At 47.8% G+C, this 23,762-nt stretch overlaps 1 protein-coding gene across 2 annotated transcripts in view; it reads left to right on the top strand.

The window, feature by feature from the left end:
* LOC118539589 (transcription factor 20) overlaps positions 1-23,762 on the top strand; it is a 103,186-nt gene that overhangs the window by 46,859 nt on the left and 32,565 nt on the right. For both annotated transcript variants that reach the window (XM_078076691.1, XM_078076692.1), the window contains one exon: positions 1,069-6,759. In XM_078076691.1, the coding sequence (XP_077932817.1) occupies positions 1,105-6,759 (5,655 nt within the window). In that variant the 5' untranslated portion in view covers positions 1,069-1,104. Of the gene's footprint in view, positions 1-1,068; positions 6,760-23,762 lie in introns of those variants that run through there.

Here is a 23,762-nt window from a genome sequence, read left to right as displayed (position 1 = left end):
ATGAGTGAAGGTAATGCAAGGTGTTGACCCAATCAGATGACTTTGGGAAGAGTCTAGGTCCGAGCTTGATGAATTTTTATTTTCCTCTATATCTTGTACTGTCCTCCAAAGTGACCGTTTCAATTCCCTCTTTCACAGTAATGGCCAGTAATAACTCTGTGAATATTAGGTTGGGAAATAAAACATGACGTGGGTGTTAGAGGTGCTGGAACTTCTTGCAGACCTCCAGAAAGAATCTGGAAGAATGGTCACTGCTGCTTTGGCTTATGCTGCCGAGTCTTTTGTCCCTGGGAGTTAACGATAGATGGTTGAAGGGAGGAATGCCTTGCACACAGCTACCTGTCAAGAAAGAGATTAAGCCCTGGGTCTGTGCGGATTGCTGCAGCAAAAAGGAATCCACATAGTGAGAAGAGTTGAGTGTCCTGGGGTCGCCAGTCATCACAGGTAGTTGGTAATTACAGGAAACCTGCACTAACGTGTATTTGGACACAAGAGACTGATTTCTGTTTTCGGGCCAGTTCTGTTTCTCAAAGTTGGGGAGGGCGGGAACAGCCAGTAGAGGGGCTGCCTGGCACTCATCATTATTTGAGACCTCAGTCCGGCAATCGGGCTAATACAGGAAAGCAAATAGATGAAAGTGTTTTTTCTCACCCTCCCCAGCATAACTGGAAGACTGACTTAAAAATTGCTGGGGTTTTTTTAATTAACAGTAATAGCACAGCCCCATATTTTAGCCCAGTTGAATGTTGGGGGCTCATTTATGAATTTAATAACGAGGTGGGTTTTTTGTTGTTGTTGTTTTGTTTTTGTTTTCTGTACCAAATTTGTATTTACCCAGAATGTTTCTTTTCATACTCCCATAGACTTCTGCCTCACCCTTGAGGCCATTTCTCTGCTTATTGGCATTTTCAGAAATGGATGGGATAAGAAATAAAAGGAGGTGAAATTCAAGCCAGTTCCGTTCATCTGGGCATCTGAATTATCGAATCCCCTCCATCACCCAGGCTTGATTTTCTTGGTGCGGAGGAGACGCGTGTCTGATATTGTTCTCTCCTCTTCCATTTCCAGGAGGGCTGTTGGCCTGCTGCCGTGCTGCTGAACAGTATGCAGTCCTTCCGGGAGCAAAGCAGTTACCACGGAGACCAGCAGAGCTACCCACAGGAGGTACACGGCTCATCCCGGATAGAGGAGTTCAGCCCGCGTCAGGCCCAGATGTTCCAGAATTTTGGGGGCACAGGCGGCGGTGGCGGCGGCGGCGGCAGCAGCGGTGGTGGTGGTGGCGGTGGGCGACGGGGAACGGCGGCGGCAGCAGCGATGGCTAGCGAAACCTCTGGCCATCAGGGCTACCAGGGTTTCAGGAAAGAGGCCGGAGACTTTTACTACATGGCAGGCAGCAAAGACCCCGTGACGACAGGAACCCCGCAGCCGCCTCAGCGAAGGCCTTCGGGGCCCGTGCAGAGCTACGGACCCCCCCAGGGGAGCAGCTTTGGCAATCAGTACGGGAGCGAGGGCCACGTGGGCCCGTTTCAAGCACAGCACTCTGCCCTTGGCGGTGTGTCTCATTACCAGCAGGATTACACGGGCCCTTTCTCTCCCGGGAGCAGTGCTCAGTACCCGCAGCAGGCTTCCAGCCAGCAGCAGCAGGCACAGCAGTTGAGACAGCAGCTTTACCAGTCCCATCAGCCTCTGCCGCAAGCCACCAGCCAGCCGGCGTCTGGGTCGTCCCATCTGCAGCCGATGCCGCGGCCCTCGACGCTGCCGTCCTCCGCTGCCGGTTACCAGCTGCGCGTGGGTCAGTTCGGCCAACACTACCAGTCCTCCTCCACCGCCGCCTCCTCCTCCTTCCCTTCTCCGCAGCGCTTCAGCCAGTCCGGCCAGAGCTACGACGGCAGTTACAGTGTGAACGCAGGCTCCCAGTACGAGGGCCACGGCGTGGGTTCTAACGCCCAGGCCTATGGAACACAGTCCAATTACAGCTATCAGCCTCAGTCTATGAAAAGTTTCGAGCAGGCGAAGATGCCGCCGGGCCCGCAGCAGGGGCCGCAGCAGGGGCCGCAGCCAGCGCAGCAGCCGCCCCAGCACCCCCCCCAGCATGTGATGCAGTACGCCAACGCTGCCGCCAAGCTGCCCCTGCAGGCCCAGGTGGGGCAGTACAGCCAGCCTGAGGTTCCCGTGAGGTCCCCCATGCAGTTCCACCAGAACTTCAGCCCCATCTCGAACCCTTCCCCAGCGGCCTCTGTGGTTCAGTCTCCAAGCTGTAGCTCCACCCCGTCTCCTCTGATGCAGGGTGGGGAGAACCTCCAGTGCGGGCAAGGCAGCGTGCCCATGGGCTCCAGGAACAGGATTTTACAGTTGATGCCCCAGCTCAGCCCGACCCCCTCAATGATGCCCAGTCCTAATTCTCATGCCGCGGGCTTCAAAGGGTTTGGACTAGAAGGAGTGCCGGAAAAGCGACTGACGGATCCTGGGCTGAGTAGTTTGAGCGCCCTGAGTACTCAAGTGGCCAATCTTCCAAATACTGTGCAGCACATGCTACTCTCCGATGCCCTGACCCCTCAGAAGAAGACCTCCAAGAGGCCCTCCTCCTCTTCTAAGAAAGCAGACAGCTGCACAAACTCCGAAGGCTCCTCACAGCCTGAAGAACAACTGAAGTCCCCCATGGCCGAGTCGCTGGATGGAGGTTGCTCCAGCAGCTCCGAGGACCAAGGCGAGCGTGTGAGGCAGTTAAGTGGCCAGAGCACCAGCTCCGACACCACGTACAAGGGCGGGGCCTCCGAAAAAGCTGGCTCCTCCCCGGCACAAGGCACTCAGAACGAAGCCCCCAGACTCAACGCCAGTCCCGCGGCCAGAGAAGAGGCTGCCTCGCCGGGTGCTAAGGACACACCGCTGTCGTCCGAGGGCAACCCCAAAGTCAATGAGAAGACCGTTGGGGTGATTGTCTCCCGGGAAGCCATGACAGGTCGGGTAGAAAAGCCTGGTGGGCAAGATAAAGGCTCCCAAGAGGATGATCCCTCAGCTGCTCAGAGGCCCCCCAGCACTGGAGGGGCAAAGGAAACCAGTCACCCGTCAGTCCCACAGCAAGAGCCCCCCGGGGGAGGGAGCAAAGGAAACAAGAATGTAGATAATAACTCCAACCACAATGGAGAGGGGAACGGCCAGGGCGGGCACTCTGCGATGGGCCCCGGTTTTATAGGCAGGAGTGAGCCTAGCAAATCTCCTGGAAGCCTGCGCTATAGTTACAAAGATAGTTTCGGCTCAGCCGTGCCGAGAAACGTCAGTAGCTTTCCTCAGTATCCTACAGGACAAGATAAGGGGGATTTCTCTGGCCACGGGGAGCGAAAGGGGAGAAATGAGAAGTTCCCCAGCCTGCTGCAGGAAGTGCTTCAGGGTTACCACCACCATCCTGACCGGAGATATTCTAGGAGTACTCAGGAGCATCAGGGCATGGCTGGTGGCCTGGAAGGAGCCACGAGGCCTAATGTCTTGGTCAGTCAAACCAATGAGTTAGCTAGCAGGGGCCTTTTGAACAAAAGCATCGGGTCCCTATTAGAAAACCCACACTGGGGCCCTTGGGAGAGGAAGTCAAGCGGCACGGCTCCCGAAATGAAACAGATCAATTTGGCTGACTATCCAATTCCCAGAAAGTTTGAAATAGAGCCTCAGTCATCGGCCCATGAGCCCGGGGGTTCCCTCTCTGAAAGAAGATCAGTGATCTGTGATATTTCTCCACTAAGACAGATTGTCAGGGACCCGGGGGCTCACTCACTGGGACACATGGGTGCCGACACCAGACTTGGGAGGAGTGAACGGCTCAATCCAAGTTTAAGTCAGTCAGTCATTCTTCCAGGTGGGTTGGTATCCATGGAAACAAAGCTGAAATCCCAGAGCGGGCAGATAAAAGAGGAAGACTTTGAACAATCCAAATCGCAAGCTAGTTTCAACAACAAGAAGTCTGGAGACCACTGCCATGCTGCTAGCGTCAAGCACGAGTCTTACCGAGGCAATGCTAGCCCTGGGGCGGCCCACGATTCCATCTCAGACTACGGCCCCCAAGACAGCAGACCCACGCCAATGCGGCGGGTCCCTGGCAGAGTCAGTGGTCGGGAGGGCATGAGGGGTCGGTCCCCTTCGCAGTATCATGACTTCTCAGAAAAACTGAAGATGTCTCCTGGGAGGAGCAGAGGCCCAGGCGGAGACCCTCATCACATGAACCCGCACATGACCTTTTCAGAGAGGGCCAACCGGAGTTCTTTACACGCTCCCTTCTCTCCCAACTCGGAAAGCCTGGCCTCTGCTTACCACACCAACACTCGGGCTCATGCTTATGGGGACCCCAGTGCAGGCTTGAACTCTCAGCTCCATTACAAGAGACAGATGTACCAACAGCAACAAGAGGAATATAAAGACTGGAGCAGCAGTTCTGCTCAGGGAGTGATTGCCGCAGCACAGCACAGGCAGGAGGGACCACGGAAGAGCCCAAGGCAGCAGCAGTTTCTTGACAGAGTGCGGAGCCCCCTGAAAAATGACAAAGATGGTATGATGTATGGCCCACCGATGGGGACTTACCATGACCCCAGCGGTCAGGAAGGGGGGCGCTGCCTCATGTCTAGTGATGGTCTGTCTAACAAAGGCATCGAATTGAAGCATGGCTCCCAGAAGTTGCAACAAGAATCTTGTTGGGATCTTTCTCGGCAGACTTCTCCAGCCAAAAGCAGCGGTCCTCCGGGAATGTCCAATCAGAAGAGGTATGGGCCGCCCCACGAGGCTGACGGACACGGGCTCTCCGACACGCCGCAGTCATCCAAACCCAGTAATGTTATGCTCAGGCTTCCAGGCCAAGAGGATCATTCGTCTCAAAACCCCTTAATCATGCGGAGGCGGGTGCGTTCCTTTATCTCTCCCATTCCCAGCAAGAGGCAGTCACAAGATGTGAAGAACAGTAACACCGAAGATAAAGGGCGCCTCCTTCACCCACCAAAAGAAGGCGCCGATAGAGCATTCAATTCCTATGCGCATCTTTCTCACAGTCAGGATGTCAAATCTGTCCCTAAGAGAGAATCCGCCAAGGACCTTCCAAGTCCAGATAGTAGAAACTGCCCCGCTGTTACCCTTACAAGTCCTGCTAAGACCAAAATACTGCCCCCCCGGAAAGGCCGGGGGTTGAAATTGGAAGCTATAGTTCAGAAGATCACATCCCCCAATATTAGGAGGAGTGCATCCTCGAACAGCGCGGAGGCTGGGGGAGACACGGTCACTCTCGATGACATACTGTCTTTGAAGAGCGGCCCTCCCGAAGGCGGGAGCGTTGCTGTTCAGGATGCCGAGATGGAGAAGAGAAAAGGTGAGCTGGTGTCTGACCTAGTGTGTCCGACAAGCCAGGAGTTGAACACTGAAAAGCCCCTGCCAAGGTCTGCAGAGGAGTGGCGCGGCAGTGGGGACGACAAAGTGAAGACAGAGACACATCCAGACACGGTCACTGCTGGAAAGGACCCCCCTGGCACCGTGACATCCGCGACCTCACAGAAGCCTGGGAGTAACCAAGGGAGACCAGATGGTTCCCTTGGTGGGACTGCACCTTTAATCTTTCCTGACTCAAAGAATGTACCTCCCGCGGGCGTATCGGCCCCTGAGGCAAACCCCAAGGCTGAAGAGAAAGACAACGACACAGTGACAATTTCCCCCAAACAAGAGGGTTTCCCCCCGAAGGGGTACTTCCCCTCAGGAAAGAAGAAGGGGCGACCCATTGGTAGCGTGAACAAGCAAAAGAAGCAGCAACCACCGCCTCCACCCCCACAGCCCCCCCAGATACCAGAAGCTTCCGCAGATGGAGAGCCAAAGCCAAAAAAGCAGAGGCAGAGGCGGGAGAGAAGGAAGCCTGGGGCACAGCCGAGGAAGCGGAAAACCAAACAAGCAGTCCCCATTGTGGAGCCCCAAGAACCGGAGATCAAACTGAAGTATGCCACCCAGCCACTGGATAAAACCGATGCCAAGAACAAGTCTTTTTTCCCTTATATCCATGTAGTAAATAAGTGTGAACTTGGAGCCGTTTGTACAATCATCAATGCCGAAGAGGAAGAACAGACCAAATTGGTGAGGGGCCGGAAGGGGCAGAGGTCTCTGACCCCGCCACCCAGCAGCACTGAAAGCAAGGCGCTCCCAGCTTCGTCCTTCGTGCTGCAGGGCCCTGTTGTGACCGAGTCTTCTGTTATGGGGCACCTGGTTTGCTGTCTGTGTGGCAAGTGGGCCAGTTACCGGAACATGGGCGACCTCTTTGGACCCTTTTATCCGCAAGATTATGCAGCCACTCTCCCGAAGAACCCGCCTGCCAAGCGGGCCACGGAGATGCAGAGCAAAGTGAAGGTACGGCACAAAAGCGCTTCGAATGGCTGCAAGACGGACACTGAGGAGGAGGAGGAGCAGCTTCAGAAGGAGCAGAGGAGCCTGGCCGCCCACCCCAGGTTTAAGCGGCGACACCGCTCGGAAGACTGTGGCGGAGGCCCTCGGGCCCTGTCCCGGGGGCTCCCTTGTAAGAAAGCCACCGCCGAGGGCAGCAGCGAAAAGACTGCTTTGGACTCAAAGCCCTCCGTGCCCACCACTTCAGAAGGTGGCCCCGAGCTGGAGTTACAAATCCCTGAACTACCTCTTGACAGCAATGAATTTTGGGTCCATGAGGGTTGTATTCTCTGGGCCAATGGAATCTACCTGGTCTGTGGCCGGCTCTACGGCCTGCAGGAGGCGCTGGAAATAGCCAGAGAGATGGTGAGTATGGCGCCCCCTGCCGGGCTCGCTCTGCCTGTTTCTTCCCCCTCTACTCCGCCCAGCCTTGCTGTTTATTCTTCGGCGTCACATGGTAATTCCTCCAGATTAGAGCCCGTGGGCCCACACGATGGACAGCAAATGGAGTAATTTGTATGATTTGTTTAACTTTGATTTTTATCGGGAATACGGGTCCCTAGGTTACAGAGTCGTGTTTGGGCAGCACCGCGTAGCAGAGCGAGCGTCCCTGCTCTACGACCCTCCTCCAGCCCGCCTGCCGACTGCTCTGCTGCCTTCCTCGCTTTCTACACAATGAGCTTTTGCTGCTCTTTGTTTTATTGATCCTTTTCCCCCATTTTTCAACATCTGACTCTGTAATGCTTACAAAGTGTGCTATGATTCTATTGCCTTTCTTCTGAAACTCTTCATTTCTCTAGAATTATTAATTCATGTCGTTACGGCTTTTCTTGGACCACATCTCTCTAATCCAAACTTGACAACAGAATGTTCATTCTTTAGGTCGGTTTCATAACTGTTATCCTGGGGTGTTCGTCATCGTCACTCCCTTCTTTCCTCCAGCGAATGCTGTTTCCTGTACCCCGTGTCTTTGCCTTTCTTAGTCTGCGCCCTCATTTAACGCAGTGCATCATCCCTGAGGAGTTTCCCGAGATCTTGGCTTGTATGAGAATATGTCTCTATCCCATCCTCATGTTTACTTGAGGGTTGGTTGGGTATAGAATTCTAGATTTGAAACAGTTTTCTCTCACTGTCTTGGAGTCCTGGTTCCTGACTTGTCCTCGAGCTTCTGGTGCAGCATTGGAGGGAACGGGAGCCGTGTGTGGTTTTCAGTCCTTAGTGTGAGTGTGTGTACCGCCTTTCTCCTCTGGAGGGTTGGAGGATCTTCTCGGTTTCCCTTGGGGTGGGTCTCTTCACTCGCTGTGCTGCCCCCACTGGGAGATCTTGCCGTCTGTAAACTCCTGTCTCCCACTTGGGAAAGTTTGTCATGTGTTGTTTCTTGGATAATTTCCTTCCCTCTTGTTTTCTCTGTTCTTTCTGGAATCCTGTGAATTAGGTACCTCCTGGATCGATCCTCTGGCTTTACCTTTTCTCTCCTGGGTTCTCTCTCTCTCTCTGCCTTTTTGTTCTAATTTCTCCATGCTCTCTTCAGCTGTACCATCTAACTATTTATTTATCTTCATTTCTGATATTCTCAAAACATCTTTCTTCTCTGAACATCCCTGTTGCGGGGACTGCTAACTGCTTGAATTGGGCTGGGTTAAGGACCTAACTCCTCTTAAAATTTTGAGCTAATGACCTGGTTTCTGGCCCCACTTTCTGAGACACCTGCTTCCCAGGCTCTGTGCCACTCAGTGGCTGGTGTTCTTTTTTTTTGCTGGTGTTCTTTCTAGTGGCCCCTCTCCTGCGCTCATTCCTCTCTGTGCCGTTCAGACCGCTGGGTTGCGCCCTCTTTGTCTGATTGCCAGCGTCCGGAAATGGGGACATCTCTCATGTGTGTTCCCTTTCCCGTTCTTGGTTGTCCTCATGAAGTTGTCGTATAAGTTTATCCCTTTATCTTTGTGGGAAGGGAAAAGATGTGGAAATGTATGTTCAGTCTATGATACTTAATTACATAAGAGTTTTTGTATTAATTTATATTTAGAATTTACCATACTTGACAAATATACTGATGATTTTCAATCACAGTGAATAAGGGTTGTATCAGCCTGGATCATGGTATTCTTGGATACTTTATACTGTTCTTTTGCTCACCCCCTATACTTCCCCCCCGCCAAGGCACTATATTTTATCATTGCCTTGTCTCCAGAATTTATAAGAGTGTCTGATAAAAAGGAAGTCAAGGCTATAAACTACAGTAAAAAATGTAGTTTTTTTTTTTTTTTTTTTTTTTTTTAAGATTTTATTTATTTATTTGAGACAGAGAGAATGAGAGAGAGAGAGCACATGAGAGGGGAGAGGGTCAGAGGGAGAAGCAGGCTCCTTGCTGAGCAGGGAGCCCGATGTGGGACTCGATCCAGGGACTCCAGGATCATGACCTGAGCCGAAGGCAGTCGCTTAACCAACTGAGCCACCCAGGCGCCCCAAAAAATGTAGTTAATATGAAGTTTACATATATATTTTTTTATATTAGAACATTCTAATTCAGTCACACGAGGAGCTTGCTTTCCCTCTAAGACCCTCCCCCACCACGTGAGGTTTTTTCCTCCCTTCTTCCCTCTCCATCACTATAGTCACTCCCGATCCCCAGGTTTGGAATAGATTTGCTTCTTAGACACGGTGACATTTTACAATACGAAAGTCTTAAAGGGACATAACATTTAAGACCCTAAAGTACAAAATTCTTTAAATAGTCAATTCTGAGTACTCCCTAGTCTATCAGTCATCGTCTTGCCTCATTTGGTGGCCTGCCTGCCATATTTAGTGGTTTGTTTTGTTTGGTTTATTTGTTATATTAGGTGTGTGTCCCTGCCCATCTGCCAGTGTTTTCTTTATTTCAACATAGAATATTATTAATATCTCTCAGAGTAACTTCTGTGTGTAAACTGTTGAACATTCTGTAGCAGTAATTGGTAATCAGTAATCAGCAGGTTAACTCCTGCCCAGCAGATCCCTAAATCCTGTGTCTCAATCCAGGTCTAGTTTATAGAAAGTAGAAGGCACCTGAGAATGATATGACCACCCTAAGCCACAGGTGGTCCCTCTGTCCCAGAAAGGTTGATGACCCGCAGGCCTGCCTTTTAAAATTCCTAATCGGGAATCTGTGTCTTTAGAAAGTGACAATTTAGCTTACTACTTTTCAGCTTTGATCCCAAAGTAAAATCTGGCATGTTATATAATTAGAACAGATATGCTGAATATGATAAATCATTCTCTCTTGTCCATCCCCCACCCCATCGTCCACTAGGTGGTTAAGATAACATGAAGCAATTTAGGTAGAGAATATTGAAAGTGTTTTTTGTTTTTTAAAATATTAATTTCAGCCTCAGCTATTTCAGAAGTACTTCAAATTAATCATATGTTCTAAGGGATAAAAGTTGGAATGCCTCATTTAAAGGTAAAAGGCATAAAAGCAGGTATTTTTGTCCCTAGGCTGCTTCTATATAGTAGAGGTTCTCTGGTTGGCTCCCAAGGGCTGCAAATGCCACCATCTCTTTTAATAACGGGTTTCAGAACCCAAACAGTGGACCAATCTTTTTTTTTCAATTGAGATATAATTGACCTGTAACGTTATATTAGTTTCATGACAAATCTTAAATAAATCTCAGACTATAGCTTTATGCTTATTTCCTTATATTGTACTCACACGATGCCAGGGCCCTTTAAAAATACTAAACTTTTGGGGCACCTGGGTGGCTCAGTCCTTGGGCATCTGCCTTCGGCTCAGGTCATGATCCCAGGGTCCTGGGATCGAGCCCCTTCTTGGGCTCCCTGCTTAGCAGGAAGCCTGCTTCTCCCTCTCCCACTCCCCCTGCTTGTGTTCCCTCTCTCGCTGTCTCTGTCAAATAAGTAAATTACTATCTTAAAAAAAAAAAAAAAAAAAAAAGGAATGCTTTAAGAAAAAAATACTAGACTTTTCTCTTCCCTCAATTCCATTTTGTTTATGTAACATCCCTGTTTTAGAATAGATGCTAGCTTTGTGTATTGAATTTAATTTCTCAGTACACTTCCACATCTGTTTTATTCCCACAAGCCACCCAGTGAGATGGGAAGGGAGACGGTACCATCCCATTACCCTCAAAATAAAGGATGACTTGGCTTTAGTGATACATGCTCGGGTGGTATAGCCCAGGGATGCACTGATTTTAAAAATGGTTAAAAAAAAAAAAATGCTGCTTTGGCTTTTTGAGCTGACTGATACTCCACTATGACTACAAGATCTTTTTCTGTTTTATTTGCCCAGTTTATATTCTCCTTTTCCTGATGTACTTGAGAACAAATTAAAATTACACTAACTTGCCTTCTCTTATTTAATTTGATAGATGCTGTTTCAATTTGTCAAGGCCACTTTGACTCTAGTTTTATCTTAGGTTTTAGCAGATGCTTTCAATTTCAGTCCGCTTAACAGGCATGCTCCCAATCCTATCATGTTGAGATAAGGCCACATATATTTCATTAGAGATCCATTTTGGCCCATGTATTTATCAGGTGTTTTGACAAGCATGATATTATAACAAAATAATATGAAGTCTTCGAGAGACAGTAGCTCCCTCCCTGTAAGTGTCATACTGTGAAAATTGTGGAAAACTAGAACATTCCTGTTCCAGCAGATGGCCTTCACTCCCCTTCCTTTTCTGAGGGTGGAACTTACTCCATTCATTTCTGCAAGTCCTGTTTGGTTTTGTCTGACTTTGACCTCTGCCTATTTATCTTGGTCTGATTGTATATGTGAGCCCACAGTGACCTCTGGTCTGATGTGGATGGTGTGATAGAGGCACTTGCCTCTTAAACAGACATACGTATAACTTGGTATATAAAAGTCATGTTTGCTACATTTAGGAATGTGAAGGCCTTCAGGGTTCAGGATTATGGTGGCAGACAGGGATCTCTAGTGTCCTCTGCTCTCAGGAGAGCTGGCCTGTGTTTATTCCTTTCCCTTCTTTCTACCACCACCTGGGCTGACAGCTCCCCTTCCAAACAGATTCTTAACAGCCTCTGTGGGAATTTGTGTATGTTAACTGGATTTGGGTTAATTTTCTTTTGATCAGTATATTAAGGATTATATATAAAGGTGGTTTTTTTTTTCAGGTTTTATTTATGTAATCTCTGCACCCAACGTGGGGCTTGAACTCACGACCCCTGAGATCAAGAGCCACATGCTCTTCTGACTGAGCCAGCCAGGTGCCCCTGAAGTTTGTTTGTTTGTTTGTTTGTTTGTTTATTTTATAAAGATTTTCTTTATTTATTTGCCAGAGAGAGACACAGCGAGAGAGGGAACACAAGCAGGGGCAGTGGGAGAGGGAGAAGCAGGCTTCCCGCTGAGCAGGGAGCCCGATGCGGGGCTCGATCCCAGGACCCTGGGACCATGACCTGAGCCGAAGGCAGACGCTTAACGACTAAGCCACCCAGGCACCCCCCTGAAGTTTATTTTTAACACAAGTTTAAATAGATCCGTCCTCCATCTCTAATTTACTTTAAACTGTGACAAAAAACCTGATTTGGCAAGTGTAAAAGTATTAATATATCTATGACATTATGAAAATGTAACTGCATGTTAAAACATCAAAAACAGATCAGTTAGCCTCTCTGGTTATGTGTGAAATAAAGGCGTTATCCTATATGCTCCCTGAATTTCCATCTGTGCTCCCTAAGTTAGTAGTGGGCTGCCACCCACCCAGGGATGCTGCCACCCACCGAGGTCCTGCTGAAGCCTTCCCACGGAAACTCCTGGTCTCTGCTTTTGACTCGCCAGACACAGGCCCCACAGTGACTGACCCTCCCCTGTACTCTCTCAAAAGCAGAGACCAACCCTCCCGTGTACCCTCTCCTCATCCTCCCTCCCCTTCCCCCTCCCCTGGCTTCCTTATGCTCTTTCCTTTCCTCTCCTGTCCCCTCTGGAAGCTGTCACTTGATCTTCGTTGCCGCAGCTCACACTGCTGTCCCAGCCTGACTGTATTAACACATTCAGGCACCAGGGTTCATTCATCCCTCCGTTCCTGTGACTTTCAAAGTTGTATGATTATCTTATTACCTGTTTTTCTTAGTACTACCTGTGTGCTCTCTCTTTTATATCACGTAGTGATGACCTTGAGACTAAACCTCCAGAGAAAAGGGTCATTTTCTCTCAGGATTTGGTTTTTCTAAATTCTAAAGAATATCATGAAATTTGCAGTTTTGGAATTTTATTGCTTATATAATGTTAATATAAAAGTCATGTTTGCTACATTTTTCCTTTCCCTTCCGCCATAATCCTGAACCCTGAAGGCCTTCACATTCCTAAATGTAGCAAACATGACTTTTATATACCAATACCAGAATAAATTGTGACAAATTGAAAGAGTTTTCCTACAGTCTATTTCTTTATTTCTTTTAGGGATGGAAGGCTGATGAGAGCAGCTTTATACCTGATTTTAAAATAAAACTTATAGGAATGCATGGGTAGTACAGTCGGTTAAGCGTCCGACTCTTGATTTCGGCTCAGGTCATGATCTCAGGGTCTGAGGTCTCATGATCTCATGCTGGGCTGGGAATGGAGCCTGCTTAGGATTCTCTCTCTCCATCTCCTTCTGCACCTCTACCTCCCTCTTTCCCCATGCTCTCAAAATAAATAAATAAAATGTATAAAGGATAGATTATTTGAAAACGCTAAAGGTAGAGGACCATAAACAAGAATATTGACAGGTTACTATATATACCAGGCCAAATAATTCATCCCTGAGATGTTACACTAGTTACTGATAATGTGTTAAAAGAGCTCACATGATCAAATAGCATGCAAAAGTAGGTATTCATTTCAATTCAACAGCTGTCTGAGTCCTTGCTAGAAAACCAATACAAATCTGAAGTTAGAATGCTGTAAGGGCCCTTAGCTCCCTTCACAGGTTGGGGAGCCTTGGCCCCAAGTCCCACGGTTGTTGGCATGTGAGGAACAGCACTTGGCAGCAAGGCTCCAGGACCTTGTCAGGAAGGTTTATGCGATTCACACAGAAAGTGATGCCTTGCCACACAGTTCCCTCATGAGAACTTGAATTTTCCAGGACGTACAGCTTCCTTTATTCCATACTGTTAAGAAAAATGGAGCTTCCCCCCGCCCCCTGGCCTAACCTCTTACCCCAGTCCAAGGCCAATTTTGTAGGACCCTGAAAGCCACCAACTGCAGGCCCATTTTTTCCCATCTTCCCATTTATTGAAAAGAAGTCCGATAAGGGGAAATCCATTCAGCTTAATCGTGCCCTCAGAGATCCTCCTCACCTTTCTGCCTTGGCCATTCTGCTCAGCAGCTGGGGAGGTGGGGGTTAGGTGAGAGTCCTGGAGTCACATTGCTTCATGTGAATTCCAGCACTTGGCATTTCCTAGCTGGTCACTTGCTCACGGCGCTTAGCCTCTGTGCTTCACCTTCTTGATCTATAAAATATGGAAACTGATAGTGCCTGTTGTAAAGAAGGTTGTTAGGAACATGAGTGACTCTTTGGAAGGTACATAGAGAAATGTTGGGCCAGTGCTGTGGGCCAGCATCTGTCCTAGGGTGGTGTCCTTATGTGTTCTAGTGAAGATGTGTTCCTGTTCGCCCACTTAGCAGTAGTTCATGTAGCGTTCCAGGCCAGCATAACTAACGCTTCTTCCCAGGAAGGGAAGTTGCCACTGCATAGGAAACAGCCATTTTCTTTGCATTTTTACTGTTGTGGGAACTCAGGTTTGTGGGGAGCAGGGTGTGTGGTATTTAGGGTGCAGTGTTAATTCGTGTCTTATGATCTAGCAGCAGCCCACACAGACGTTCTCGGGAGTTAGATCGTTCACAGGAGAGGAGGCAGAAGGAAGGGAGTAAAATCTGCCTTGCACGTTAAGTAAAAGCATTAGTGTTCTTGGGAGTTGGTCATTTTTTGATAGTGATTACCTACGGCCAAAGTAGAGAGTCTACCCAGTAATAAAGTTATTTTTTTTTAAATAAACATTTTTGATGGGTCAGCGCTGTAAGGGAGATCCAAAATAATTAAGAATTCATAGAATGATTCAGAGCAACCACACTCCACCTCCCCCTTCACCCCGCTAAATAGCTAATACGTATATGAGGACTGCAGAGGGCTGTGTTGTAGCCTAAGGGTTGAGCCTTTAATTTATGGGCAGTGGGAAACCACCAGCCGTGCTGAGCGTGTAATATCACACCATCAGGTTTGTGGCTTATAAAGGCAACTCGGGAGAAACGCGTCGGGGGGGAGGGAAGAAGCAGGTCCACTGGTTGAGAGCCTGTGGCATTGATCTCTCTAGAGATGCCAGGGGCTGAAGAAGGGGCAGAGAAGGGAACCGGAAGGAGTGGACACATACTAGGGTCGTTTTGGAATTTAAAGTCGATAGAATCCAGAAGCCGATGAGGTGTGGCAGGTAAAGGGAAGTGAGGGATAAAGCTGAGGTTTCCCATTCAGCGGGCAGGTTGGCCGATGGGGTGGGCTGGGTGAGACACCAGTAACCGCAAAGAGGGGATTGAGGTCAAGGGAAGGGAGACCTTCGTTTTGTAGCTAACGTGGAGCAGGCAGAAGAAACTACTAGGTGTGAAAGCAGTCCAACCGAATCTGCACGTTCAGGTCGTCGGCACTCTGGGTCTCTAGTACAGTACTTTTCATAAGGACTGGCTGGTTTTTATTTAGCTTTTTGCATAAATGTAAAACCAGGAAACTTAATCCGGGTTGCAAGAAAGTAGGAGGAAATAGGAATCATGAGATCTGTCTTTTTTTTTTTTTTTTTTTTTTTAGTCCCACATAGAGAACTCTGAAAAGCCATCAGAGACATCAGCTACCGTTATAATTACTGCCTGTAATATGGTTGGGAACGGGAGGGGTACAGAAGAGGTCATTTGCTACTTTTGGCTTTCTAATAATTTTTCAAGACATTGACATTATTGACAACACAGTGGAATACCAAATTGCATTTAATTATGGTGAGAGAGCTGATACGAAACATTTACTTTCTGGGGCCTGGAAAAAGCTCTCTTGTGCATGGTAGCACCCCATTTTCTCGGAGTTCTAGGATGTAGCTTCAGGCCTCTCTGTGTTGAACCGAGACTAGACAAAGTGCATGCACTTTACTTTGAGGCCAGATGGGTTCTGACGTTCAGATTGTCACTATGCACGGATACTTATTTTTGGAGGGTCTGAGACAGTTCCACTCACAGGAAGCAACAGGAAAGGACAGAAGAGCAGGCTTAACAGGCTGGCCACAGGGTTTAGAGGGGGCGCCGGGCACGTCCGTGGGCTTGAGGCACAGTCTTAACTCCTGAGTCCTGAAAAGGTAAAATACCTTTTATGAGAGAATTACATATTATTTACATAAGAGTAAATGATAACAATGTTACTCATACTGTAAAACTACTAGAACTATCGGTAGAAGAAAGCCACAATCCTGATAACCCAATAAATTTGCCTCTTTTCTAGATTTTGTCCATGTGCTTGTTTTACTAGATATAGTAATAGTGTAGTAACAACTGCTAACGTGAATTGAGTGCTTTCCAAGCACTGTGCGTGAATTCTCACATTTAAACCTCAAAGCAGCCCTCTGAGGTGGGCTTCCTCCTGGATGACACTGAGTCAGGATCCAGACCCAGAGTCTCTGCCATTAACTAGAGACACAAGGCTGTATTGCTTTTTTCACTTAATTTTGTAATTTTAACCTGCCTAGTAACTTACGGTATTTTGTTTTAACATGTATGTAGTGTAATTTAGCCAAGTACTCCTGCACTGTTAGACGTTGAGACTTCTGGTTACTATTTTTTATGCAGCAGTAAATATTTCTATTCATGGAGTTTTAGTTGAGGGAAAAATCTCCAGATGTTAAACTGCTAAGTCAGAAAGTGTGAATATTTTATGGGTTTTGATAGGCATCTTGTGGTTTAACCAAAAAGGATCATACTGAGCTGCGATCATCCACAGATACATGTGAGCCCATTATAACCTCAGCAACATTAGATATTTTTTAATTTTTAATTTCTTCCTTTAAATTTTATTTCTTGTATTAGTGATATTGCTGTTGTTCCCTATTAATTTTAATGTTTTATGTCCATTGATCATTAATTTGGAATTTTAATGTTTCCCTTCAATTTGTCAATTTTCTGTGCATAACTTCCCAAGTCTGAAGACTCAGTTATCTGGAAAGTGTGGATGTATGGAAGCCCTTTCTTCAGGAGTGTAACCTAAGTGAGGCATTTGGAGAGCTCTTAGATAAAGTTTTCTCTATAAATAGGACGGTGACAGAGGACTGTTAGGGGTAAAATTAACTTTGCTGGAGCTCAGGTAGCTTCCTTGGTGGGCACTAAACGATTCCTAGAGGCTTTTGAGCTGAGGTGGTTTTAAAGGACGTAAGTGCTGTGAGCTGGTGTCAGTCCTGGAAGGTGTCCTCACTTGTTGTTTTAGTGGAGATGCGTCCCTGTCATTAAGCTCACTGGGTAGAAATCAAGCCGACAAGAAAGAAAGAAAGAAAGCCCCGTATGACCCTGTCCCGGTAAGCCAGGTACAGGGGAGTGATTTTGGCTGTGTGCGCTTCTGAGCTGACACTTCATCTGACTATGTTGGCAGCAGACTGCTGTCCAGGAATGTGCCTTGTGAGAATAGCACTGAAGAGCTGCCACATAAGCAGATGCATGGGACCAAGGTCAACACAATGACACGTTTCCGTCTGAAAGAACAAACTTCAAGATGGGAGTGGGACCCAGCTGCAGCGACATCAACTCTGGAGGCATTTCATTTCTTACTGGTTTTCACTAAGCGGCCAGTGGAAGACTTTCTAGTAAAATGTCTGTGTTCATTTAACTCGCAGGCGTACTCCTTGTGACTGGCCCCCGTGAGGTACTGGCTGGTTCTAGACTTTGAAAATTGTGTCTGTGAGGTTTAAATCTTGGTTGAGACATGTCAGGTCTCAGGTATAAGGCTTTGGTTCACTTGCAAGTTGTTTTTGTTGTTGTTCAAAAACTACTTAAAGCTGGACACCTGGGTGGCTCAGATGGTTAAGCATCTGCCTTCAACTCAGGTCATGATCCCAGGGTCCTGGGATCGAATCCCGCGTCGAGCTCCCCGCTCAGTGGGGAACCTGCTTCTCCCTCTGCCTCTCGCGCTGTCTCTTATGAATAAATAAATAAAATCTTTAAAAAAAAAAAAAAACTACTTAAAGCTGAGTTGGTGGGATAATAGTTCATTAACATAAGCAACAGGAGAGTTGCCAGTTGGTTCTCTATGCTTGTTTCCTAGGTAGAGTTCCTTCTGGAAGAAATCAAAATGTATTAATGCTTTGAAAAGGCAGCGCCTCAAAAATGATACATTTGTTTGCCGAAACAAGACTTTGCACCTTCCAGCAGGCCTGGGCATTTTAAACACTGATGTTCATGAAAAGCACATTTAAAACAAACCAGCTCACCTGTCACCTGGTTCCGCAGACAGCAAGTCCCCAGCACTCCCCTTACCCCAGTTGTGCCACTTAGCACCATGTATTGTGACTGTATTCCCGACTGAGCCCCCGTAATGCCTGACACGTGGCTGCTCAGTGCAGTGCGGGGTGAACCTGGAGCCAGCAGGCTCTCTGAAGAGATACGTAATGAGCAACAGATGTTTAGTGGTAGGACCTGGGCCTTTGGATACCACTTTAAGTACTTGTTTTAAAACATATAATTGAAAATCAGTTATGAAAATACTGGTTAGAATTTTAACTTTGCATAAAAGAATTGAAGAGAGGAGTGAAAATGTGTTTTGGTAATGAGACTGAGTGACAGCTTTGTTCCATCTGCTACTTTATATCGTTTCTGGGAGAACATTAATGGGTGAGAGATGGATGGCCAGTCTGAATTGCTTGCCCCAGTAGCTCTTCATGGGGTGCAGCGTGCTGGGGGGACCATTGCCACGGGCTCTGCCCTCGGTAGAGGGCATCGTGCAAGGTTTTGTTGTGCATATGTCTCAGTGTGGGTGCCTCCTGAGACAAACACGTGACCTCCAGAGGGCAGTCACCTCACGGTCCTGCCACTGGTGTTGCTTATCCCAGCCCGACCGTCTAAAGGACAGCCTCCACTTTGAGAAGGGAGAATGCTTTCTGAATGCGAACATCACTTAATGGCACTTAGAACTCAGGTTTGAGAGCTGTCTATCCACCTGCCAGTGTCCTCACTCTAAACCAAAATACGCAGACACCAGTGTCCCCTCACTGGTTCCATGCTGTCTTCTGCCCCATACAAAAACCTTGGAGCCATCCCAGACTCCTCTCTCCCCTCTCCCCTCCCCTGTTACTCCTGTCCAGGCACTCACTATATCCTGTTGTTTTTATTACCTAAATAATTCAAATCTCTCTCGTATCTTCAATGTCACCACCTCCCTCCCCCGTCCAGACCATCATCTTTTCTCTAGTAGCATCATGATTGGTCTTGCTACCCTTTGGTCTATCCTGTGCTCTGAAATGATGTTTCTGAAACCCAGGTGTGGCCATGCCAGTGCGGGCTTCCAGCCCTAGTTACCGGCACCTTCCCCTTGTCCATTCGACCAGTATTAGTTGGTATCTGTTAGGTGCCAGCAACAAATCCATGCACATAGTTAAAATAAGACAGTGTGATAGTGATTGGGTAGCTGCTTTGTTGTTATTATTATTATTTTAGAGTGTGCAAGTGGAGGGGGAGGGGCAGAGGAGAGGGAGAGAAAGAACCTTAAGCAGGCTCCGCACCTAGTGCGGAGCCCGACACGGGGCTCAGTGTTGTGACCCTGAGATCATGACCTGAGCCAAAATCAAAAGGTGGACGCTTCACTGACTGAGCCACCCAGCCCCCTGGGGAGCTGCTTTAGATTGGGGGTCCTGGGAAACTTCCCTGAGGGGCTGAGGTGGGAGTGGTATGACCAGCCAGCCTTTGAGATCAGAGGGCATTTTAGACAGAGCGTACGGGGGCTGTCGGGGGCGGGGGGAACCAAGTCTGGTGGGTGTGAGGAACAGAAAAAGCGGAGTGGTGAGGCGGTCCTGGCTACGGGGGGAGGGTAACGAGGTGGAGAGGCGGGCAGGAGCGAGCTCCTGTGGCCTGCGTGAGTGGGGTGGCAAAGGAGCAGTGAGGTGAATGCGGCGCCCTTTCTTGAAACCGGAAAGCCTGGAGGAGGAGCAGGTTTGGTGGGGGAAATGAGGTGCATTGTGTTCACAGTAAGTCTGACGCCGCCTGGACATCCGAGTGAAGTAGGACCATTTCAGAATTCAGGAATTCTGCTCTTAGCTTCGCTGACATCAGCACTGTGTCAGGTGCTGTGAGGGCTGCAGTCTGTGGAGGCACCAAGAAGCTGCACCTGACGTGAGTCAGGGAGGCTCACGGTATGCCCGGACCTGCCAGGAGGTCAGAGTGGCTCGGGGAGTTTGAAGAGTGAGTGGGAGAGAAGTAGGCACAAATCAAGATCCACGCCGTCCTCCTTTCCCGGGCCCTTTCCTCATGCCCTCAGAAACCCACGGTCCACTAGGCACACGCTCTTCATTCTCTTCTCTGAGCAGCCCCTTCACTCAGCTCTCCTCCCTCATCTCGTCTCACGCTGCTGCCCCTCACAGGTGGCCACAAGCAGTCATTAGTGTTTAGCACACTCACCGTGGGCCGGACACCATCCAAGAGAAGACTGTCTCCTCTGTGGTGACATGTCAGGCCAGGGTTGTATGCTAAGCATCCACAGTAGAGGTGGAAGAGCACTGTGCGAGGCAGCCATATGGTTGTGGGGAGGTATCTTTATAAACTGCTGTTGCTTCGCCTCCTAGCAGGGCGAGGCTTTACAGTGCTGCGGACACCCTTTCTTCATGAAAGCGAGTCACTTCCCGTGTGTTCTCTCTCCGCAAGGGCATTCCATTCTCCCAGACCCGCTGTATCCCACCCCCTCCTCTGGAAAAAAGTTCCATTTATAGTGAATATGCCAATAAGATTTTGTTGGTGAGTTTTAGGAGACTCTACATTCAGAATTAACGTCCAGATTAACTCTAGGGAACCCCAGGAAATCACACTCACACACACACACACACACACACACCCCTACTTGGGCCCTCAAAGGCTCTGAGACCACCAGCAAACACCAGTTGTTGCCTTTAGCTCTTTAATTTGACTTGGGAATTCTGAAATGCCATAGTCATATATTTTCAAACAGTTTAAATAATTTTGCCAACACCATCCTGTGTGTGTCACCTTTGTATTCTTACTGCTGAAGGAGAACAACCCATGTGATGGAGCCACCTTTTATCGCATAACCACTGTGCACTGACCAGGCTCCCTAGAGCAAAAGGACCACAAGAAGAGCAAAAGGGGCTCTTGCATTTACCCAACAGAAGGTCTTTGAAAGGGGTCATGATTACCAACTCTTGTAGGTCTCATTTTATCCTTGAATTATTCATAAGAATTGGCTATTTGGAAAATTGTAATGGTAGACAAGTCATTGAGCCTCTCCTGGCCTAAATTTTTAACCCTTAAAATGGAGATAATAACTGGACTACCCTATCAGGTTGTTTTAAGGGATAAAATGAGATCAGTCTTAACAGTCAGTTGTCATTTAAAAATTGGAGGTGGAGGAGGTACTTGTTGAATTTAGTCAGGATCTCTAATCTTGGTCATGTCAGTTACAAGTTTCCATTTTCGTCCTCTCTTGAAGTTAAGATTAGCCTTTTTGCGGAGCATCTTCTACTCTGGGATTAGGCTTCTAAAATAGAAAATAAAGAAGAAAATGTCCATATCCATGAAGCTGGATTGAGCCAATAGTTCTTAAACTTTCTTGGGGAATACGAAACACCTGGGATGCTGCACGTTCAGTCTTTCTGGGTCGTGGCTATAGTTTGCATTGTTAACACATGCTTCGGGTGCCAGACTAAAATTGACTCTGAAAACTCGGAGTTTTTAGCTAGTCCACTAAAGCTAGGTTGAGAGCTAGTCAGTCAATTTTGGTAGCAGTTTCCACGCTAGGTTTGGACCAACTTTTTCCTACCAGTGTAAGGTTTCCGGGAAGAAAGGCATGAGGGTTCAGTGAGGTGTCTCACACATGATCACCATATGAAGTGACCCCATAAAGCCCCCAGAGAGGGTTGTTGGGATCTGGCGGCTGGGTTTAGGGTGTGGGGACCCGCAGCCTGTGGAGAGTTGCATTGACGATAGTTTAAATATGCCAAGACCACCTCTTTCTTTCAGGTTCCTTTTTGCTGGAGCTCTGCCCTGTATAAAAGTGCCTCCTCTGTCCCTTTTCAGGCTGGCCCTGCCCTTGAAGAACTTGCCACTTCAGGAGTGGGGTGGCTTTGCCCATAGGACTGTGACTTGTAACTACTTAGTCGTTCAGTTGAGAAGACGCTGGTGAGGACTGGCCAGGTGGAGGTCCGTCCGGGCAGGAAAGGATAAAGCAAACCAAGTGGGAAGAGAGGCAGGAAGAATAGGGAAGAAGGCCTCCAGAGCCAGGAGTTTGGAACTTGTGCAGAGATGGAAGTTCCAGCGTAGGCTGTGCGGATTTGAGATCCCGTTAAAGGGGGCCTGTTGGGGCAGCACATTTGTCATCTCTGCCGCTGAAATCGCCAACAGTTACGTGTGAGCATCTTGTGAACGAGCGGCTCCCCGTAACTGGCTTTCTGGAAGCATAGACCCAACTCCTGGGATGAGCCATGGAGAGGAGGAGTTATACGGGGAGTCGCTTTCCTGGCAGGCAATTTCTTTAAAAAGATGCCTTTCTAAACACAAAAGGTAATCATTTCTCCTTATAATCCAATCCAATGTTTGAGCCAAGGGGAAAATAAAATTAAGCTAGTATGTAGTCTTGTGCAACTTTAATTTCAGTGTTTCCAACTCTGTCCATAAGCATTTACCTCTATACTTCAAGAAAAGGCTATTCTCTTTCTTCTCGCTGGGCTGCTGGGGTTCCTGCTCCTGCTGGGTGCGGCCTTTTCTCAGGTTCTCAGCTGCCCTTCAGAGCAGAGGTGCTAATTACTGCTTTAAAAAACCTCCCGGACCTAAGCCCCTCCTTTCTAACTTCTTAAAGGGCACAAATCTCATTTCTTTTCAAAAGATTTGTGTAAAAATTCCCCTGAACAAAATATATAATGTTTTATCAAAGTCACGCTCTCTTCTCTGGCCATAAAAGAAATGCTCTGATTAGAATTATTTTAGTGGAGTATATGTACTTGTAGGTAAGATAAAATGGAAACTGTGTGTAGGGTAAGATTGCAGAGTGGGGGAAACCAAGGTCTGGTTAGCCCAAAGAGGCATCCTTAGCAAAACCTGTGCGGACTTTTTGTTAAGTGGAATTAAGAAGAATATATATTAATATACATTTTGTGTAAGAGAAAAACAAACCAAACCTTCTTCCATAACACTTTAACATTCTAGAAAGGGGAAGGGATGGAGATTGGTTTTAACTTAAATTGTCGCAAGTGGTTGCATTTTATTAGGGAAATTGCTTTGTTTTGCCTGTATATATTTATTATTGCTGAACCTGAAGACTGTAAACCCAGGAGAATTAGGGAATTACAGAACATTTATAACACACAGCAGGTGGCCATGTCTGCACCCGCCACATCCATAGTTGAGGTTCATTCCATGTGTGATCATTATAAACTGTCTCAGCTTTGTGGGCTCCCTGGCAGAAATAATCACTGGTACCTGTATTAGTGCTAGTACACGTTTAGAGAACATTATCATCAGTTAAGTGTTTATGTTAAGACACATCGTTGAGGGTGGGAATAAATAGGGGCTAAGTACTGTGCCTGACCTGTTGAAAATGTTGCAGTAAAAAGATAAATGTTCAAAACAAGTGCACATAAGTAGCAACATAGCTGTGTTGAAGTTTAATGGCTAGAGGCGGATTGTTTTAAAGGCCAGCTCTTCCTGGATGTCTGTGCTGCTGCCCACCTCCAGCTTCCCGCGGCCTTGCACATGAGCCCAGAAGACTCTGGTTGTTCAGGGGGCCATCCACTCCATGTGGGGTCACTGCTGGGACTCTTTTCCTTCCGTCTTTATACAGGGTGTCTTAGGAATACCCTACGTGTCATTTCAAAAATACTCTTTTCCTTCATTATCAAACACATTCAGGATTTTGTTTGGTTTAGGAATCCCCCCACCCCAATCCGTTTTCTTAAAAGATTCTCCACCCCCTTCCGCTTTTCCCCAGGGGTGTTTTATCCCCGATTTACTGTTGAGAAAATCGAGGCTTAAATGAATTATCGGGGCCGAGCTCATCTGGCTGGTGAGAGGCCCGGCCAGGGGTCAGTCTCCTGTCCTGTGCAGCCCCTGCTACAGTTCCCCCTCCATCTCCACATGAAGAACGCCGAGGGTCTTTTCTCCACCCCGGCTTTCTCTCCATTTTTCTCATTTCACGTCTTTATTTCTT

Source organism: Halichoerus grypus, chromosome 6 (genome assembly GCF_964656455.1).
Source record: "Halichoerus grypus chromosome 6, mHalGry1.hap1.1, whole genome shotgun sequence".
In the NCBI taxonomy this organism is placed as follows: domain Eukaryota; kingdom Metazoa; phylum Chordata; class Mammalia; order Carnivora; family Phocidae; genus Halichoerus; species Halichoerus grypus.
Note: the sequence above shows the minus strand (reverse complement) of the source record. Positions and strands in the feature narration are given on the sequence as shown.